This window comes from Elephantulus edwardii, unplaced genomic scaffold (genome assembly GCF_000299155.1).
Source record: "Elephantulus edwardii isolate Elephantulus edwardi_28Jun2011 unplaced genomic scaffold, EleEdw1.0 scaffold00243, whole genome shotgun sequence".
In the NCBI taxonomy this organism is placed as follows: domain Eukaryota; kingdom Metazoa; phylum Chordata; class Mammalia; order Macroscelidea; family Macroscelididae; genus Elephantulus; species Elephantulus edwardii.
The window spans coordinates 3,627,248-3,647,387 of NW_006399993.1; the positions used below are offsets into that span (position 1 = coordinate 3,627,248).

Here is a 20,140-nt window from a genome sequence, read left to right on the forward strand (position 1 = left end):
AATTTCTAGCCTTGGAAACCCTATGGAGCAGTTCTACTCTGACCTACAGGCTCACCAAGGCTCAACATTGAGCTGATGGCAGTGGGTTTGGTTAACCTACACAGTTTTTTGTTAGTCCTGGGCTCATAAGGTTCACCTGGATGCCCTAAGACCAGTGCAGGGCTGGGAAAGTGTCTCAATCAAATAAAAATGATTCAAGTTCAAATCCTGACTCTCTTATTCTTAAACTATGTGTCCCTAGAGGAGCTACTCCCTCTCAGTTTGTTTCTCTAGTGACAACCTGAGGACAATAAATCTTAGCTTTTGGGCTTGCCGTGAAGGTATAAAACGAGATAGCAGATCAGACACTTAGGTACCCAACAGAGTCTGACCAGATGAAAATCTAGACCAGAAACCAATAGCCTCTGCTTTCAAGGAAATTGATTTTTTTGTTTGTTTGTTTTGTTTTACTTTTAATCTAACGTAACTGCACAGCTGCTGTATCCCAGGCATTGTGCAAAAAAGCAGGCCATGAGATACCTAGTGAATCATTGTGTTATTTTCTAGCTTCATCTACAAGTATCCCTTGTGGAATGTTGTTGTTGTTAGGTGCCAACGAGTCAAGTATGACTCACATTGACCCTTTGAACAATAGATCTGAGGCCTGTCCTATCCTGTACACAATACAGCCCAGTGTGGCAATCACCGAGCCAATCTACCTGGTTGCGGGGCTTCCTCTCTTTTGCCAGCCCTCTATCTTTCCAAGCATGATATCCCTCTCCAAGGAATATCCCCCACTAGCAACTTGCCTAAAGTATGTGAAGACAAAGCTTCAACATCTTTGCCTTGAAGGAGTACTCTGGCTGCACTTTCTCCAAGACTCTTTATTTGTTCTTTTGGCAGTCCATGGGATATTCAGCACTCTTCTCTAACACAACAGCTCAAGAGCGTCAATTTATCTTCTGTCATCTTTATTTGTTGTCCAGCTCTTGGATGCATAGCAAGTGATCGGAAAAACCATGGCCCGGATCAGATGCATCTTAGTATTCAAATTAACATCATTACTCCTCAATAATTTGGAGAGATCTCTGACTGTAGACTTTTCTAGTGCAATATGTCTCCTGATTTCCTGACTGCTGGTGCTAAGGGTGTGAACTGTGGATCCAAGCAAGATGAAATTGTTGGCAACTTCAATCTTTTCTCCATCTATCATGATGGTGCCTATTGTTCCAGTGATAAGAATTTTTTTCTTAATGAGATGCAATCCATTTTAAAGGCAGTATATGTGATCTTCTACAAAAAGCACTTCAGGTCCTCTTCACTTTCAGGCAAGACTTGTGGTTACATTTTCACAAAATTGAACTGCTACAAGGTACCCAAATAGATCGTTTTGCTTTACATCTCTATGCCCTGTGCATGCAGACTTGCCTTTATCTGGAATGCCTATCTTTCCTTGCCACCAAGTGAATGCCTACTCTTCCCTGGAAATCCTGTTCAATTATCATATCTTCTGTGAGTCTTTCTCTTATTTTCTTCTTCCTTTCCTATTATCCTAGAAACTTATGTGTACTTCTGTTACAGCAATTAAAATATTGGGCCACGACTGTCTACTTGAGTCTTTGTGTCTCTGACTGTGTAAGGCAAGGACATTGGCCTAAGCATGCATGAGTACTAGGTTGTTGTTTAAGGAAGGAAGCAAAGGTGGGTGACTCTAATCTGCGGCTCTCAGGCCTGTTCTTAATTGTTTTTGTTCAAACATTCTTCTAAGTCGTGTAGCCCTGGTGTGTCCACTTGCTGTACAGAGGTAACTTGTGGTTGCTGTGAAGCTGACCACTGTGACACTGATGTGGCAAATGCGATAATGGTTACCCATGGTGGACAGTGTTTGGTGGAGCTCCCCGATTAAAACAAGCTTGGAAACAGGAGTGGCATCCACTTCCATAAATAGCTTGCCTCCAGAAACCCGTAACATAGAGATAGGATGAAAGTCATGCAAGTGTCGAAGACTTTCGTTCATAGGGTCGCTATGAGTTGCCCACGGCTTGACGGCACTTAACACAACAGCAACAAGATGAAGACTGAGTCTAGAATAGTCAGGCTCACTGATTAAATAGAACCACTATCTGTAGCTTTTCTTACAGTGAGTTCGAGTCTACTTCCTCCTCCTTTGGTTCTGGGCTGGCTTTGTAACTTGCTTTACCCAATACAAAGTGGTGTAGGTGCTGCAATATGGCCTTACAGCTTTGGACTTTCTTGGTGTGACACTGCCCTGAGACTGACAAGTAAGGAAGTTGACATACTGGAGGACAGAGACAATGTGGAAGGGAACCAATGCCCCCTATACACATGGTAAGTCCGCCTTGGACTTTGCAGCCCTACTGATCCTGTACACATGAGAAAATGTCTAGTCTGTATGAAATAATAAGGATACATTATTTTGTTAAGCCTCAAGGTTGCGAGATAGTTATCAGCAAATAACTGAAAACAGGCCACCAAAACAGGCAATTTGCCTTTATGAGGAGGAGTGTGGCATCAGGATTAAAGAAAGACTCATCAACAACCTATGTTATACAGATGATACAACCTTGCTTGCCCAAACTAAGGAGGACCTGAAACATTTGCTGCAGAAGGTTAAGGACTGTAGTCTTCAATATGGATTGACATTTAACATCAAGAAGACAAAGATTGGGAGCTCTGGTGGCCTAGTGGCAAGAAGCTGCACTGCAATTGCAGAGGCAGACAGTTCAAATCCACCAGATGCTCGGCTGGAGAAGGAGGGACAATCTCCTCCTGTACCAGTCAGATCTGATTTGATGGTACACACACACAAAATAATAAAAAAAAAAGAAGACAAAGATTCTCACCATTGGCCCCACTGGCACTACCATAATGGATAAAGAGATTGAGGTTGTTAACAATTTCAGCTTGCTTGTTTCCACAACCAACACTCTTGGTACCAGCAGCTAGGGAATCAAATGACGAACTGCACTGGGGATGTTTGCTGTCAGGGACCTCTCCAGAGAGCTGAAGTGCAATAATAACAGTCTAGAGACTGGGGTGCACATGATCCAGGATATGGTCTTCATAATTATATGCTTTACATTATTAGAAAGCTGGACAATGACTAAGGATGACAGAAAAAGAATCAATACCTTTGAGTTGTGGTATTGGGGAAGAGTATTGAACATAGCATGGATTGCCAAGAAAACGAACAGATCTATCCAGGAGAGGGTGAAATCAGGATGCTCCTTGGTGGAAAGGATTTTGAAGTTCTATCTGACATGCTTTGGGCACGTGGCCAGAGGAGGGACCAATCCTTGGTGAGGGACATCATGTTTGGAAGGGTAAAGGGACAGCGCAGGAGAGGAAGACCCCAGATGAGATGGATTGACCTAGTAACTGGGGCAATGAGATTACATGTGTTAGAGTAGGTGAGATTGGGCCAGGATAGGTAGGGTTCAGAGCTATTGTACAATGACTCTCTAAGAGTCACAGAATACTCCAGGGCACATAACAACAACAACAACAACAAGCAAGCAAGCAAGCAAGCAATTGCAATATAAGGTAACAGAGAAATAATGGTGACACAATAGTCATAAGATAACTAATCCAGAAAGGTTTCTGGAAGAGGATTATTTGGGTATTGAAGGTGAAATAGAAATTAGGTGGTGGTGGTGGTTGTGATTGTTAGATGCCAGCAATCAGAGTACAACTCATAATGACCCTATGTACAACCTGTCCTATCCTGTGCCATCGTCACCATCTCCAATAGACTGGAGTCCATTGCTGCAGTCACCATGTCAATCCATCTCACATAGGGTCTTTCTCTCTTTTGCTGACCCTCCACCTTCCAAAACATGATATCCTCCTCCAAGAAATAGCTTTTTCTACCAATATGCCCAAAGGATCTGAGACCAAGTTTCACCATCCTTGCCTCCAAGGAACACTCTGGCTGCACTTTTTCTAAGGCGTATCTATTTGTTTTTCTCTAACACCACAAGTCAAAGGCATCAATTCTTCATCTTTATTCATTGTCCAGCAAGTGAATGAAAAGACCATGGCCTGAATCAGGTGCACCTTCATTTTCAAACTTCATTTTATAATTTGTCTTCAGTAATTTGGAGAGATCCCTGAAAGTGGACTTGCTCGATGCAAATATGTTTCCTGATATTCTGACTTCAAAAACACTTTTTATTTAAAAAGAAATATGGTAGAGGTTGAGGTAAAAAAAAGTCCCACAGCATATGTGAAGACACAGAAAAAGCAAGACAATAAGGGCTCATCCAAGGAGTGGTTAGCATGTAGTGATCAGAGTTTACAGGAATATAGCAGGTTGACTTTAAATCTCAGAAGGCCATGTTCTTGCCCTGCTAAGGAACTTGAGCTAATTTTGTCTCTTAACCCACACTCCAAAGACATCTAAAGGGTGCTTGGATGGATTCTAGAGGTTTCTTAACCTCTTAAAGTTGTTTGTAAAATGCTGTAGTCAAGTGCATGTGTATGTAAGCCCTTGTGTACATAGTTATTATTTTTTTAGGCAAAAGTCTCAATAGCTTTCCTTAAATTCTCTAGATAATAAAAGTATTATCAACATTCTAGGGGTAGGATGGAAGTTAAGAAGCTGAGACAAATTTTGCCTGATGGTTACTTTTCAAGTTCAGAAGGTGTTGAGGCTGAATGCTGTGAGTGAAGAAGACAGGATGAACTTCTCCAGGCAAGGCTTGTGCACCCTTTTGGGCCACGACGTTGACTCTCTCTCAGACTATAATTCCCTAGTTGTTTTTGTAGTGTACTATTGAGTTGGAACTGACCAAGAGCTGACCCTCCAGTGAGGTTTTAGAGGGAGTTAATTTCATGGGAAGAGACTGCCCATCTTTCTCCTGTGGAGCAGCTGGTGGAGTCTAAGTGCACACCTTTGGACTGCCAGCACAACTCCTCGCCACTAGGCCATCAGAGATCCCTGTTATTCTTCCTTAGTGTAGGGTCATTTTTCAGCCTCAAACTGGGGAAGTCTGGGCAGAACAACGTCTCAGAGGCTGGCCTGAGCTCTCCCTTTCACACCAGTGTTCATGTGAGTTGGCCTTTCAGGGCCAACACTTTGGTTTCCACAAGTTGAGTTCTAGACCTAAATAACCAGCAGAAGAGAGGCAGCAAGGCAGACGTCTGGTCCACACTCAGCATACACAAGCTTGGCACCCTGAGCCAGCTTGTATCAGGTGAGGAGGAAAGGATATCTCCTTTTCTAACTGGCCTGCACAGAGGAGGTGCTTTTTTCTAATTCTAAAAGAGGCTGCATATGTGTAAGCAGTGACTAGTTCTCCAGCTCAGATTATGGGTCTCTGGTACCTGTCTTTGTGCATCAGATCAGGGATTCTGAGCCAGTGCTATTTTCTCCTTTCTAAGTTGGTGCTCCTGAGAATCTCTGTCTCCATTTAGACAGACATTCCTTGGAGCAGGACCCTGTTATCCTTCATCTGACTGGAGCTCCCAAGGGCAGGCTCTTCATCTTCTCAGATACAATCTTCTGGGTGAAGTTCTTTTTCCTACCACAAAGAGGGTTCATCTAAAACTAGGATGTTACATTCAGGACCCCTCCTATTCTGTTATTTTTGAGGGTTTCATTTCTGTGATAATCTCTGTACTGGATCTAGTACCAATATTGGCAGGACTGAAGGGGTAATTGCTTAAGGGATCCTTTGTGACTATAGGTGATTCTGAGGTATGTTTCTGTGTCCCTCATGAAACCAAACTCCTAGGCTACCTTACAAGGGTGCTTCAGGGAACTCAGAGCACACAGGGCCCAGAAACCTGAAATTAGGGCCTTAAACCTATCTACATAAGGCTCACGACCTGATAGCTGAGGTTTCTAGGTTTCGTTAGAGGCTCAAGGCATAGAGTGAAGTAAACACAGACCAGGCCCCTCCTTTTGCTCCTGAGGATAAAAGGAATTAGTGTCACTAAGCACTTACTCAGGTGAGCTTCCTTCTCTTCTCATGACCACCCCACAGCCTCCTCACCTGGTATCTGTCTGAGTGGTGCAGGTCGTCAGTGGCAGATGAGTGTGGTGACGCTGTTGGAGACTCGCCCTCCCTCTTGATAGATGCAGACAACAGAAGGGACTGGAAGAAGAAAAAGGACATGTGGTCTCAGGCCTGCATGAGAACTACAATCAATCTTCTTGAGTCCCTAGTCCTCTTCTGAAGCTTTTGGGAGTAAGAGAGAGGGAAAAAAATGGAGGGACCAGATCCTGAGAGTATAGCTGTGAAAGATGTTGAACTGATTCTAGAAATGGGCAGAAATCCCCCGAGGGGGCCAGTGTCACGGATGCGAGGCTTACCAATTTGTTCCTTTTCCTTGAAGCAGTTTTCTCAACCTTAACTTTAGGACTTCTGAATACAGTGTCCTTTCCCTATGTGACTCGATACATTTTGACCTCTTTTTAGGAGTTAGGTGGCACAAATGGTTAAGCACTCAGCTACTAATCCAAATGGTTTTTTTGTTTTTTTTTTTTATTTTGTTAGTTTTAATGAACATTTACAGAGAATTTGGGTTCTCATTCATTCATTGTTGCACTGGAAATGTTGATGGTTTGAACCCACTCAGCTACAGCTTGGGAGAAAAGCCGCATGATCTGCAAAGGGTCACAGCCTTGAGAATCCTATAGAGCAAGCAGCAGCTCTGCTCTGCACACCTGGGTCATCAGGAGCTAGAAAAGAGCTCATGGCAATTGTTTTTGTTTGTTTTTTAGGCCCTTGCTTTGGCTAATGACTGCTCTAGCAGAGCGGGGCTCCCAATGGGCTGCCACTTTTACAGGCTTTGTTCTCTCACAGAGAGCAGAAACTCTGGGACTCCCATCAAAGATTGAGGGTAAAGCCACATACCCACTACCCTGCCACCCTAATAAAGGCTGATGGCAGCCCTGCTATGGAGACAGTAAACTAAATAGTATGTATGAGTTTCCTGTGTGTGGCCAGGGATGTACGCTGGGCCTATTTATCCCCGTGCTACGGCGATGACCCCAGCAAAACCCCCAGCAAAACTAATCCCCCCCATGTCAATCCTGTACGGCCTCTTCTACATACGCCTGCAGTTTAGATTAATAAACTGTCTGCCTTAAATTGTGTGTGAACACCACAATCCTAAATACCACATGGCATGTTTGGCCCAAGAGCTAACTCTTGCCAAGGCCTGTGCAGCTGCAAATGGGGGCCAGGGGGCCTGGGAACGATCCATACTTCCACCGCCCTCCCCTTCTCCAGCTTGCCCAGCTCCGAGCCGGAAACATACAATTCCCTGCGAGGCCTCCCCAGGCTTGAAAACCATGCCAAATCGCCAGTGACAGCCCAAAGAAAGCAATTTGGGAAAGATGGAACAGCCATTTATCCTCCATCTCCGACTGAGCCTTAGGATGTGACCCGCATGCGGTGGTCCTGCTGCACATCCCCAGGCAGTGGCCTGGGCAGGGAGGGGCAGCTGCTGGTCTGGCAGGGCTTCCTGATTTGCCTTCATACCGGAGTCCTCTGGGGGAGATCTAGAGGAGGCAAGGGCCTGTCGCAGGACTCCCTGCAATTTTGAGCCCTTCCTTTACCCACACAGTTTGGTGGGAGACCTAAAGGGTGACAGCCCCCCAGCTCAGAAAGATGGTGCTTTCAGGTACTGTTCTCCTCTTCCTCCTCCTCAGATTCTAAGGAAGCTACTGAGCAGGAAAACAATGCGGGGCTGGGGGTGGTAAGGTGGAAGTGGGGGTGGGGGCTCCCTCTCACCCCCTCGCCCTCCCATCACATGAGGACACTTGTGCTGGTATGGTCTCCCTGTCCCCGTCCCCCGCTCTCTCATTCTCTCTAGGTTAGAAGCCCTGAGAGGCCTCAGCATTACACCTGGGGCAAGCGGAATAAAAAAAGGTCACTGGCGCTTTTTAAACATGGACCAAAAAGCAGTAAAATGTGTTTTGAAAAAAAAAATCCCAGCATTAAATCATGACTTTTTGCCTGGCTCTTCGCCTCATTAAAAGTGGCCTTTTGGAAGGTAAAATTATCATTGTAAGCGATAAGATCTTTAAGAAAATAATTCACGGCTTCTTCACCCTTTAATATGATAGCCGCCATCGGCTAATTTTTTTCTTAATGGCAACGAGGCCATCAATCTTGTCTAAGGCCCCCCTCGCCCTCTTCTCCTCCCTCCCTCCTTCTCCTTGTCCTCTCAGTCTCTTGCTGGAACCTTCTGTCTCTTACCTCTTCCTTAAAGCCTAGGCCAAGAAAGAGGGCAGAACCTGAAGTGCTCAGTTTTGGGGATGTGAGAGTTCATGTAAAAGTAGATGGGCAAATGTCTCTTACCTCTGAGAAGGAGTGTCAATATGTCTGCATTCATGGCTGCAGACTCTGTGTGTATGTCTGACTTTCTGTGCACCTATGGACATGGCTCATCCTTAGAACATAGGCTTTACTGGAGCCCAGTTTCTTACCCTGCCAGCCACACTCAGGGGTTAGATGTCCATGTTGTGGAAGCAGGCCTGGCAACTTGTCCATGATGTTCCTTAACCATAACTTATTAAATACTGCAGGTGGGATCTGACGCATAGTGTGGCTTTCCATCTCTGTGAGCTCACTGCAGCCTGGCACCCCCACCTTCTCCCTGTAGGCTGGGAAGGGCTTTGAATCCTTGGAGGGACTTAGGGAGGTGCCTATAGCTATTCAAGGCAGGTCAGGTTCAGGTTCTCTGCATCCTTCCTCTTCTCAGTGCCTTGCACAGTGACTTCCTGAATGAATGACAGTACAAACCCCATTCCTATTCTTTTTTAAAATCTGTAAAGTAGTTAGGACAACCTTATGAAGGTGATACATGTCACTCTGGCTCCTTGTCTCAAAATGTTCCTTGAGACCTCACCAATGGCCTTAAGCTTTAGGTACAATGGCCCCTTCTCCAGAGCTCATCTATTTGCTGCTCCTGGATACCATGTGCCCCCTTCTAATTCTCTGACCATTCCTCATCTCTCTCCTGTACCTGAGCTTGTTCCCAAATGCTCATCAGAGTTCTTGACTTTTGCATTAATCTCTCTCAATACTCTAATACCATCCATTCCAACAGATTGAACACTCACTCCTCATGTTCCTACAAAGTAGGTGAGGAATTCCTGCCTTTACCAGTTACTATAGGGAACTCTGGGGACTGAGTGGGAAGAAGCTGCACTGCGATCCCAAAGACATGCAGTTCAAATCCACCAACTACTAAGTGGGAGAAGGATAGGCAATCTTCTCCCGTGTGATTTACTGCCTCTGAAAACTCGCTGGAGGTTCAGCTATGAGTCAGTTCCAACTCAACAGCACACACCACCACCATCAGTTACTATGAGAACATACAGGGCTCTGGGCTCTCTGTTGGCCGAGTGAGTAGAGATTTGCACTGCAACCCAAAGGTGGCACCTCTCTATTTGAATCCACCAGAGGCAAAGTGAGAGAAAGAGGACCAATGATCCTGTGCAATTTACAGCCTCTTGAAAAACTGCTGGAGGCTCCGCTATGAGTTGGTTTTGACTTGATGGCAATGCATTTGAGTGGGTTATAGGAATGTATAAGACATGAGAGTATTGCAGCCTGGGGATAGCAAGGAGAATACCAGTGAGGGGAGGTTTAGTTGTGTGTTTAGCTCCCCATCTTCAAAATAGTTCCTTTGGGGAAACAGTGCCATCTGCCTCTGAGGTCACCTTTAGGGGATCTTAGCATTGTAGTCCTTTCCTTGAGTAAACAACTTCACTTTTCCTCTTTGCATTAATGCCTCTCAAGCCCTCTCTCCCATAATGTCAGATCAGAGGTGCAGATGATCTTTTCAAATGAGTCCAGCATCCTCCTTGGATCCCTAATACCTCTGGAAAAAGCATCAGTGGTGTGTGCGTGCATGCACAAACGCACCCAGCCACCAACTCTCTCTCTCTCTCTCTCTCTCTCTCTCTCTCTCTCTCTCTATATATATATATATATATATATATATATATATATATATATATATCTGTGTCTCTCTCATGATCTGGTACATATACCTTTACACTGTGTTGACCTGTATTTCTTAATTTTTTCTTCACCTGCTACAGCTCATTTTCCTCCTTAAAGTCCTTCTATCCTGAGAATGGGTCCCCGACACTCCCTGGTTCTTACATAGCTCTGACTCTCTTCATGGCTAAGAGACGAGAAAGTCAGAACTCCTACTTTCCCCAGGAAAAGTTTCTACTCTGTAGGAGGAATCAGTTCTTGGTGGGCTTATGATAGGAAGGGCAGTGGGGAAATACACAATTAACCACCTACCTTGGGGGTTCCTGGAGCCATGGCATCCTTCAGAAGAGAATTCTTGCTGCCAAGAAAGAAGAGAATAGGGTAATTCCACCTGCTGCTCAGGGCAGGCAAAGACAGAATAGTGAGAGGAGCCCACAGAGAGAAAGCACAGCCAGCCTGGCTCAGCCCAACTCAGATAAGCTCCACAAAATCCATTTAAACCCAGCTGGCCCTGTCTGGCTCATCTTCCATCAGAGTCAAGGGCCAGTGCTGACCTCTGGATAGGGGTTACACACACTTGCATGGAAGTCTCATCAACAGATCTCAAGAGAGGGGTTTACCTGACTTCTAGTGTTAGTATTCTGCCTGTCCCAGATGGCCCCATCCCTCCACTCTGTCCTCAGCCTTCTCTTAGCTCCTATGGGATTGGGGTGATGGAGCTGACATGGCTCTTGTCAATTCTCCCTCCAACACGCTACAAACTGCGTTAGGCCAGGAATGATCTCCCCCTGATTCAATTTGTCAGTCCCAGGCCCTCCGGCATTGGGCATGGTGGGAGGGAGCCAGGCCCTGAAATATGGTGGGTGGCTTGGAGCAGGCGGGGGTTGGGGAGGGAGGTGATGGATGGGCTGTGGGGGAGGCAAGGACTGTGTTTAATAACAAAATTGGTATGCAAGGCCACATCCTGCGCTAAGCATGAGTGATCCAGAGCCACAAAGTATTACAAATCCCCGCTAAACAGATGCTGACAATGGAACAAGACGTATCAAATCAGATCCACTTCAGAAACATTAATATCCCTGTTCCTGTCCCTCCCTCCCTGCTGCCCCCTCTATGTTCACATCTGTGTGCGCGCACACACATACACACACAAATCTATGCACACAGAGGTTCTGGCTGACGTGTGTGGGGACACAGCCACTCACCTACGGTCCCCACACAGACACAGACAGGGCACACCACAGACAGACCCTAAAAGCACAAAAGACGCAGATGCACACCCAAGGCAGAATATATGGGGCACGTATAGACACACAAAACATATACAAAGGGGACACTCACAGATGTGCACAAGCACCCATGGGGTCATTTGACACACCCAATATGTGAGAGAAGGCATAACAGATTCTGGTAAAGTAGTGATTCTCAACAGGAAATGATTTTGATCCCAGGGCAGTATCTGGAGGCAGTTCTGATTGTCACAACTGTGTGTGGGGTTGGGGGTGGGGGGGTCGGATTGTTACTGGCATTTAGTGGGTAGGAGTCATGGATACTTCAAGATATTCTATATTTTTTCCATGTCTCTCACAGCAAAGAACTATTCAGCCCCAAATGTCAATAGTTTTGAGGTTGAGAAACCTTGGTATAAAGACAGATACACATATACCCGTAGACTCTGCCATATATCCTATAATTCTGCCAAGTCACAAAGATACATGTGGTCATGCCTGGAGGCTCAGATGTGCATACAGATGCACAGGCACACAGAGCCATATTCACAGAGACATGTCCATAAAGACACATTGATAACAGTCACACAGACTCAGATACAGACATGCTCATGCATCTACATCTGCATAAACACATTCATCTGAATATACACCCATGGGCACTGACACACATGCCGAACAGGTATGTACCCCCAAGTGCAGACACACTCTCACAGACAGATACAAACATCATAGTGCAGAGGCCACTGGGCTCAGCAGCAGGGTGAGGCCAAGCCTGGCATAACAACAGAGACATCTGCCTGTCCAACTCACAGTGAGACCATCACAGACCTAGTCAGGACAGCCTGACCAGGTTCTATTCAATTATATTGTCCTTAAGCGAGTCTTCCACTCCTACTCTGTGCCTGGCTCTGATTTAGGCATTGGAGACGTACAGAGGAGACCAAGATGCTCTTGAAGAGCTGCTAGTTTGGGAGCTCACTATTTTAATCATTCCTTTACTCCTGCATTCACTCAATAAGCAAGTACTGACATCCCCTTTGTGTTGGGCTGTATGCCTGGACCTACAGAAATGAGGTATCTACTGTATAAGACTGTTGTTGTTCTTCTGGACTTCACCAGTAAGTAGTATCTGAGCCTGTATTAGGTTGGAAAAGAAGACAAGGAATGAATAATCACCATGCACCACTAGGCACAGGTTAGATACTTTATATATACTATTTCATTTAACCTTCACAAAACCTTTACAACCTTAACTAAGAGAGGTTAGGTAACACCTCTATGTCTGCATAATTGTGGAAGGGCTGGGACTTGAGTTTGAGTGAGTCCTAATTAGGATTAGGAGGGAAGGTGGAGCTCTGAATGGCTTTTTTTCGTATCCACTCATTATACAACTTTGGGGAGGCCACCTGCTGCTTCTGGGCTTCAGTTGACTCTGCTGATGAACAGAAACAGGGACATTTAGGGTCAGGACGTCCAGCTACTAGCTTTGCCAATCTTCTGGATCATTCCCTAACAACTCTCTTCGCTTTCTCCTGTACTGGACTCTACCAGACTCTTTCTGTCTCTGAGCAGGGCCCCCACCCCATTCTGTCCTTCTTTGAACAACCTGATCACCTTCAAGTTTGTTCATTCTCTCCCCTCTTCCTACAACACTTCTAAAACTAGAGGTGTCTGAAGAAGGGCCTGCCATGGAATGTCCGGAGCTGCAGGCTGGCAGGCGATCTGGCTCACGCCCAGCCCATCAGCTCTGCTGCCTTCGTCCCTCCCAGTTTCCACAGCCCACCCCCAATGATTTCCTCCCTTGCTCAGTCACTCGCTGCCTAGTGATCCATGGGTTTTAAATTATAACTGGGACCCAGGAAACGCGTTCCTAAGTACAATATTCATGGGCTGGGCTGACACTTTTAATTAAGGTGATTTACACTGAATTATCCTTGGAAATAGAGAAATGGTGTGCTGCCCGGGAATAAACCATCATCACCAGCCGCCTTTGTAAGTTACACTTCGTTTTAATCTATTTGGGGAATTGTTTATCTAGTTCATTACCCAACCAAACACCGAGGCCGGCCTTAAATAAGGCTTAAGTGGGGGTGGGGCACTTCTAACTACATACTCTGTCTCTCCTCAAGAGTCTTCTAGCCCTTTTAAAGCATTGACCAGAGAGGTGGCTTCCCAACTGAGGCTGGATCTTTTGGTGGGTCTGGAAGTCTCCAAAAGCACAGATATGAGTTCAGGTCCTGCCAAGCCAAGCCTCACTCTCAACTTCTCAGCTTTGTGGAATCCTATCTGAGCATGCAAACTCCTGTCTGAGAGCCACCGAGAAGTCTGAGGACACAGTTCCTCTAAAGTACACTTCAGTCTTCAGCTCTCAGCTATGTCTCTGCCTACCCACACCAATATGTCCAATTCCCATCTCATCAACATTCTGGGACCGACCTCAGGCTAAGTTTATCTAGAAACCTGTCCGTTATCTCCTTTTCCTCTTAAATACTTGCTCTTCTGACACCACCACTCTCCCAGGTTCTCAAGTCAAAAAACTTCCTTAACTCAACAAGTAATCAACTAAGATCTCCTGCTTCTGCCCGTACCAGGTCTCATCATTCCCTCTTCTTTGTTCCCATGGCTACTGCCGTTGTCCTAGATGAGCCTAATTATCTTTCTCCAGGACTCCACCCAAGTTCCTTTCTTGTCTCCCAGGTCCAGTCTCTGTCCTCAATCTATTCTCAACACTGCTCTGCAGAGTGATTCTACAACTCAGTTTTCTCTGATCCAGTCCTGGCCATGTTATGGTTCCCCCATAACATCCAGGACTACTCTCCATGGAAGGGCCTCAACAATTTGTCCATCTAGTTGTGTCTTTTCGGTTTAATTGGCCAATTCCGAGAGTCTGTTGGAAATAGCGGGTAAAGGAAGATGTGTGGAAAGTATATATCGATGTGTATCTAAGTGTGGACATTGCCTCTGATCATGAATATAAAAGTGCTTTGAAAAGTCTAAGTGCATTGCCTTTGCGAGTTCTAACTGTTCTCAATCCTTTGAGTCCTTTTGCTCAGGGGAATGTGCATCTGTGGGAAGGTGGTGCTTTCTGTGTGTGCATATATGCTCATCTATGTATGTTAAAATAGATGTGTGTGGGCACACCTGTGTGTAGTGTATAGGTGTGTGTGTGCGTGTGCGTGTGTGTGTGTGTGTCTATGAAAGGCCAGCCAGCCCTAGCTTGGGATCTGGAAGGTCTCTGAGAACCCTCAGGTATATAGAAATAGACTGTTCCTATCCTGTGCTTTGGAGAAAGAACACTAGGTCCATCCTTAGGAAGAACTCACAGGAGAGGGAAGGGATGGTACTGGGCACCCTAGCGGCAACATCCACACAGTCCTGTGCAAGCTGGGCTGAGGGAGGCACAGGGTGGAGAAGGAGGCAAGGGCCACTTAAGACGGGGAAGGAAACTACAAAGACAGGAGGGAAGTGTGGAAAGAGCCACCTTCACTGTAAAAGATGTTCTCCCCTGGGCTCTGCTCAGGGGCTGAGTATTGCACACATAGCTGGGTTATCCTGGACGACTCAGTTTCTCCGTCTGTGAACCGGCTAGCCCAAGGCCTCTCTCAGCTCCAGGCAGAGCTCACAGAAGTGAGGGTGGAAAGGGAGAGGGTGCACGAGGAGATCTCTTGCCTCATCGTTCACAATTTCCCTCGCTCTCCTCCAGCCTCCCGGAGAGTGGACAGGGGAGGGGCAAGTGCAGTCCATGCAGGGGCCCTCCTGCGCGCTGCTCACCCTCCGCGCCTCCGCCGGCCCATCAGCCCGGAGGGAGCTGACATGCTCTTTGGGAATTTATCACGCACCCAATTACAATGTTAATTGGCAAGTTCCTGAAATCAATTAATTCGCAAATTTTTTCCAATTAAAAATCCAGATAAATCACGGGGGCGTTGTGGGCCGGTCCCGCCCGCAGTCCGGTGGGCGCGCGCCGGCCGGGGAGGGCGCGGCGCGGGGAGGGCGCGGGCGCGGCTGCCCTTGAACGCCTTTGCCGGCCGGTCGGACTGTCAGCGCGCCGGGCGCGGTGGGCCCGAGACAGATAAAACCATCGACCCGTCGCCGCCAGCGCTTCGGCTTTATCGATCCGACGGGAATTTCACTTGCTGTGCAGATCCCGCTGTCCGGCTGTCAGACACCGAGTTGGGGGCTGGGGGCGTGCCAGGGCGCAGGGCGTGCACGGATGCGGGGGGCAGGGGTGTGGAGGGGGCTGGGCTGGATGAAGATGCGAGGGGTACAGGCGAGGGAGACGCAAGACATAATTGTGAGGGTAGTGGAGCAGAGGTAGGGCCTCTGGGTGGGGAAGTGGGCATTGGGGGGCGAAGATGTGAGCTTAAGGGATGCTCTGAGAGGATGTGGGTGATGAGGGATGGGTGCAGGAGCATCAGGAGGGGAGGAAGAAGAAGGGAGAGTGGGTAACCTGGGGGGAGCGGGTTTGGAGTCATGGGGATTAGGCTGAGGGGGACACAGAAAGAGCTCTGGAGCCCCAATTCTCTAGATGCTTAGGGGCAATCTGCCTTTACAAGGCATCATTCCTGCTTTTCTTCTTTACACTTTTTGAGGGGTCATCCACCATTGGAAGAAATGACTAAAAAGTCTGTTTTAGGCTGAGAGAGGCAAGGTATTGAGCTCAGCTGCAGCACGGTGTTTGTTTTACCCTCTGGCTCCTTGCCTAATCCCAGGCCAGGTGGGGGGCAAGAGGTTAACGCATGATCGTGGAGTCACACCGCCTGGGTTTGAGTCTTGCCTTTATCTCTCACTAGTTGGGGTCCACCAGCTGCTCCACGAGAAGGATGAGCTGTCTCCTCTTAGGTGATTTACCAATTCTGAAAATCCACAGGAGGGTCAGCTGTGAGTTGATTCTGACTGCACAGCACACATAAAACTTTAGGGAAGTCATTTAACCCTTCTGTACCTATTTTTCCTCATCTGTAAAATGGGAGTGATAATCATTACCCATCTCAGAGTTGTGGGTATTAAATAACTCAATATTGTCATATTTGCACACGTGGTGGTGGTGGTGTTATTATCATTAGTGGTCTGGTGGTCTAGCTGTTCTGAGGGAGAAAGATGGGCAATCTCCTTTCACAACCTCAGAAAACCCACTGGTCAGCTATATTAGTTCCACCTTGAAAGCACATTAACAACAACACAATAATCTTCTGTAATCATTTTAAAGTATGCTCACAAATTCTTTGAGAATTCTTTCCTTCAAGAAATAAAGCATAATTCTGTTATTAGTTTGGTGACATACATCCAGTCAATAGAACATAAGAGGAAGTGATAGTGTGTGACTGCCAAGACTAAGTTATAAAACACACTACTAGATTAAGACATCACAAGAAAACGATAGACAAATCCTTTAAGAATATAGATGCAAAAAAAAATAAAATAAAGTTCTTAGCAAAATACCAGCAAACAGAATCCAACATCATATTAAAAAAGATTATACCCCATGACCAAGGGAAATTTAACCTAGGAACGCAAAGGTGGTTCAACCACTGTCATATACCGCATGAACAGAATGAAGGAGTAACAATAACACATAATCATACTGATGAAGTAAAGTCATGCAACAAATCTAACACCCTTTCATGATAAGAAACAAACCAATAAGAGAAAGAAAATTCCTCAACACGACAAAAGATATTTTGGGGAGAAAAAAGACATCAAAACCACGGTGAACAAAATCCTCAATGGTAAAAGGCTCAAGGTTTTCCTTCTAAGGTTAATAATAATAATAATAATAATAATAATAATAATTATATTAAGGTAAAAAGTCCCAAAGATGGGACAGACCTTCCTCCTCAGAAAGGAAATACAGAGGATGCCTGGATGCTCACTTTTAACACTGTCATTCAGCATTGTACTGAGTATTCTAACCAAACCAATTAGGTAAGAAAAATAAATGAAAAGGCATTCAAATTGGGAAATAAAATTAAAGCTATCTCTGCTTGCAGGTGATGTGATCATATATAGGGAGCTCTGGTGACCTAGTGGTAAGGAGCTGTGCTGCCAGCTCAAAGGCATGAGGTTCAAATCCACCAGCTGCTCCGTGGGAGAAAGATGGAAAATATTCTATGTGATTTACTGCCTCTGAAAACCCACCAGAGGGCCAGCTATGAGTTGATTCCAGCTCGACTGCACACAACAATACCAAGATCATATAAATCCTAAAGAATTCACAAGAAAGCTACCAAAGCTACTAAATATGGTAAAGTTGAGAGGTATAAGATCAACACATAGTTTGTGCTTCTATATACCAGTGATGAACAAGCAGGAAATTAATAAAACAATTCCATTTACAATACTCTCTAAAAGAATGAAATACCTTTTTTTAAAAGACACATTGGTGAGAAAATTGGTGGCATTCATAAAATCTATAGATTATCTAGTAATCATGGGTCAATGTTAATTTCCAAGTTTTCATAATTGCAATGAAGTTGACATTTTGAGAAGGTGAGAGAAGGGCACACGAGAACGCTAGTATTTTTGTAACTTTTCTATAAATCTAAGATTATTTAAAAAATATTTAAAGAGAGTTTTATGTTGTTTGTTTTCAAGGCATTATCTTTTTCTCCTTCTCTCTTTCTTGGATCGCTCACTCTGGGGGAAATTAAGTGCCAAGTCATGGGGACATTCATATGGCTCCACAGAGAGACATTTGTGTTAGGGAACTGAGACTTCCTGCCAACAGCCAGGTGAGCATCGTCATGGAAGTGGATCCCCCAGCTCTAGTCAAGCCTTGACTGCAGCCTTGGCTGACAACTTAACTGCGACCTCATGAAGGATCCTGAGGCAGAACCACCGAGTTAAGCTGCTCTTAAATTGATGACCCACAGAAACTGTGAGACAATAAATGTTTGTTGTTGTTTTAAGCCACTAAATTTTAGGACAATTTGTAACATGGCAATAGATAATTATTACATCTTTCAAAATTCAGCTCAGGCCTCACCACCTCAGGAAGTCTTCAGCGCCCTGGGTGATTGTGGGGCCTCCCTGACTCCCCTACTCCTCTCCTCTGTGTTTAGCAGTGTCTGTCCTTTGGGAACTAAATGGGCTGACTCTTCCCACTCTCATACTGTGAACTTCTGAGGACAGGAATCTCATCTGATCCACCATGGGATCTCCTGCTCAAATTTAATGTGGCTTTGCCATTCTTGTTCTAAAACAAAATGGGAGGTATGTCCCCTTTCCCCAGAATCTGGGTGGGTGAATATTGCCTTGATCAATAGAGTGTAATGGGAGTGACAAGTGACTTGCAAGGTTAGGTTATAGAAGGTCAGCCTGCTTCCACCTGCTTGGCTAGAACATTTGCTTTTGGAGCCCTAAGCTGCCACATAAGAACTCCAGCTACCCTGAGGCTGCCATGTTATGAGGAAGTACAGGCCACATGGATAGTTTGGTTACAACACCAGCTGAGGTCCTAGAAGATTACCAGCATCTATCTATCACCAAACATGTGAGTGAAAGGATCTCCAGATGATTCTAGCTCCCAGACATTCATTCCTCCCAGCTGAGGCCTCAGACATTATGGAACAGGTATGAGTGTGGTGGCTTATGGCTCCATCTGAATTCCTGACCCTACAGATTCCATGAGCATAATAAAATAACTGCTTTAAACCACTAGGGTTTGAGTACTTGTTATACCCCTCCTTTGTCCCTTTTAGTAATCTAACTCCTTCACAAGACCCTTAAAAAGCTGAGCCCAATGCTTCAGGCAGGAGCAAAGGAGGGAAAGTTGGGAGAGGGTAGCCGTTCTGAGTGCTTTCTCAAGACTGTCACATCCCAGACCTTGACATTCATAGAGAAGGTGGTGATTCTTACTCACCTGGATGAAAGCACAAGGCTGCAGTTTAGATGGGGCTGCCAAGTTCAGGGCTTACTTCTTTTATCCTACCCTGGGGTCAGCATGGCAGAACAAAGCCATGGTTCATGCTTTTCCCAGCTTCTCTTGCGCTCTCTGGAAGCTGAGACTTAAGGGATCACCCTCATTTTAGTGACAAAAATAAATCAAGAAGAGAAAAACATCACTAAAAGATTAATTTCTCCTGGGAAGGCTACTGCCAGGGACCTCTCAAAAGTGCTACAGAGCAACAATCTAAGTCTGGAGACTAAGGTGAGCCTGATTCAGGCCATGGTTTTCACAAAGGAGCTGGACAATGACCAGAGACAACAGAAGAATAATCAATGCCTTTGAGATATGGTGAGAGTATTGAACATACCATGGATTGCCAAGAGAACAAACAGGTTTATCCTAGAAAGGGTGAAACCAGGATTTTCCTTGGCAGCAAGGATTCTGATGCTCTGTCTCACATACTTTGGGCCTGATACCATAAGTGATCAGTCCCTAAAAAAGGATACCATGACAGCACAGGAGAGGAGGACCTCAGATGAGATGGATTGATACAGTAACTGGGTTAATAGGAGAGGTGTGACAATGAAACGGCTCAGGAAAGAGTGGAGTTCAGAGTGACTATATACATGGACTGCTAAGAGAACAAACAGATTCATCCTGGAGAGGGTTAAACCGGGTTACTCCTTGGAGGCAAGGATTCTGAGGCTCTGTCTGACATACTTTGGACATATTGCAAGGAGGGACAGGTCCTTGGAGAGGGACATCGTGCTTGGTAGGGTGGAGGGACAGCGCAGAAGGGGAAGGCCCCCTATGAGGTGGATTGATTCAGTGGTTGGGGTAATCGGGATGGGTGTGTCAGAGACGGTGCGATTGGCACAGGACAGAACAGAGCTGTTGTACACAGGGTCACTATAAGTCGCAAGCGATTCGAAGGCACAATAACAACAACAACAACAACAACAAAAACAACAATATATAGGGTTGCTATGAGTCACAGGCAACTCAATGGAACATAGCAACAACAATTTATATTTTGGAAATGTTGCTACAAAAAGCTA

At 45.7% G+C, this 20,140-nt stretch overlaps 1 protein-coding gene across 3 annotated transcripts in view; it reads right to left on the reverse strand.

The window, feature by feature from the left end:
• RNF220 (ring finger protein 220) overlaps positions 1-20,140 on the reverse strand; it is a 359,333-nt gene that overhangs the window by 24,858 nt on the left and 314,335 nt on the right. For all 3 annotated transcript variants that reach the window (XM_006899007.1, XM_006899006.1, XM_006899008.1), the window contains 2 exons: positions 10,275-10,320; positions 5,997-6,098 (listed from right to left, as the gene is read on the reverse strand). In XM_006899007.1, the coding sequence (XP_006899069.1) occupies positions 5,997-6,098; positions 10,275-10,320 (148 nt within the window). The remainder of the gene's footprint in view (positions 1-5,996; positions 6,099-10,274; positions 10,321-20,140) is intronic.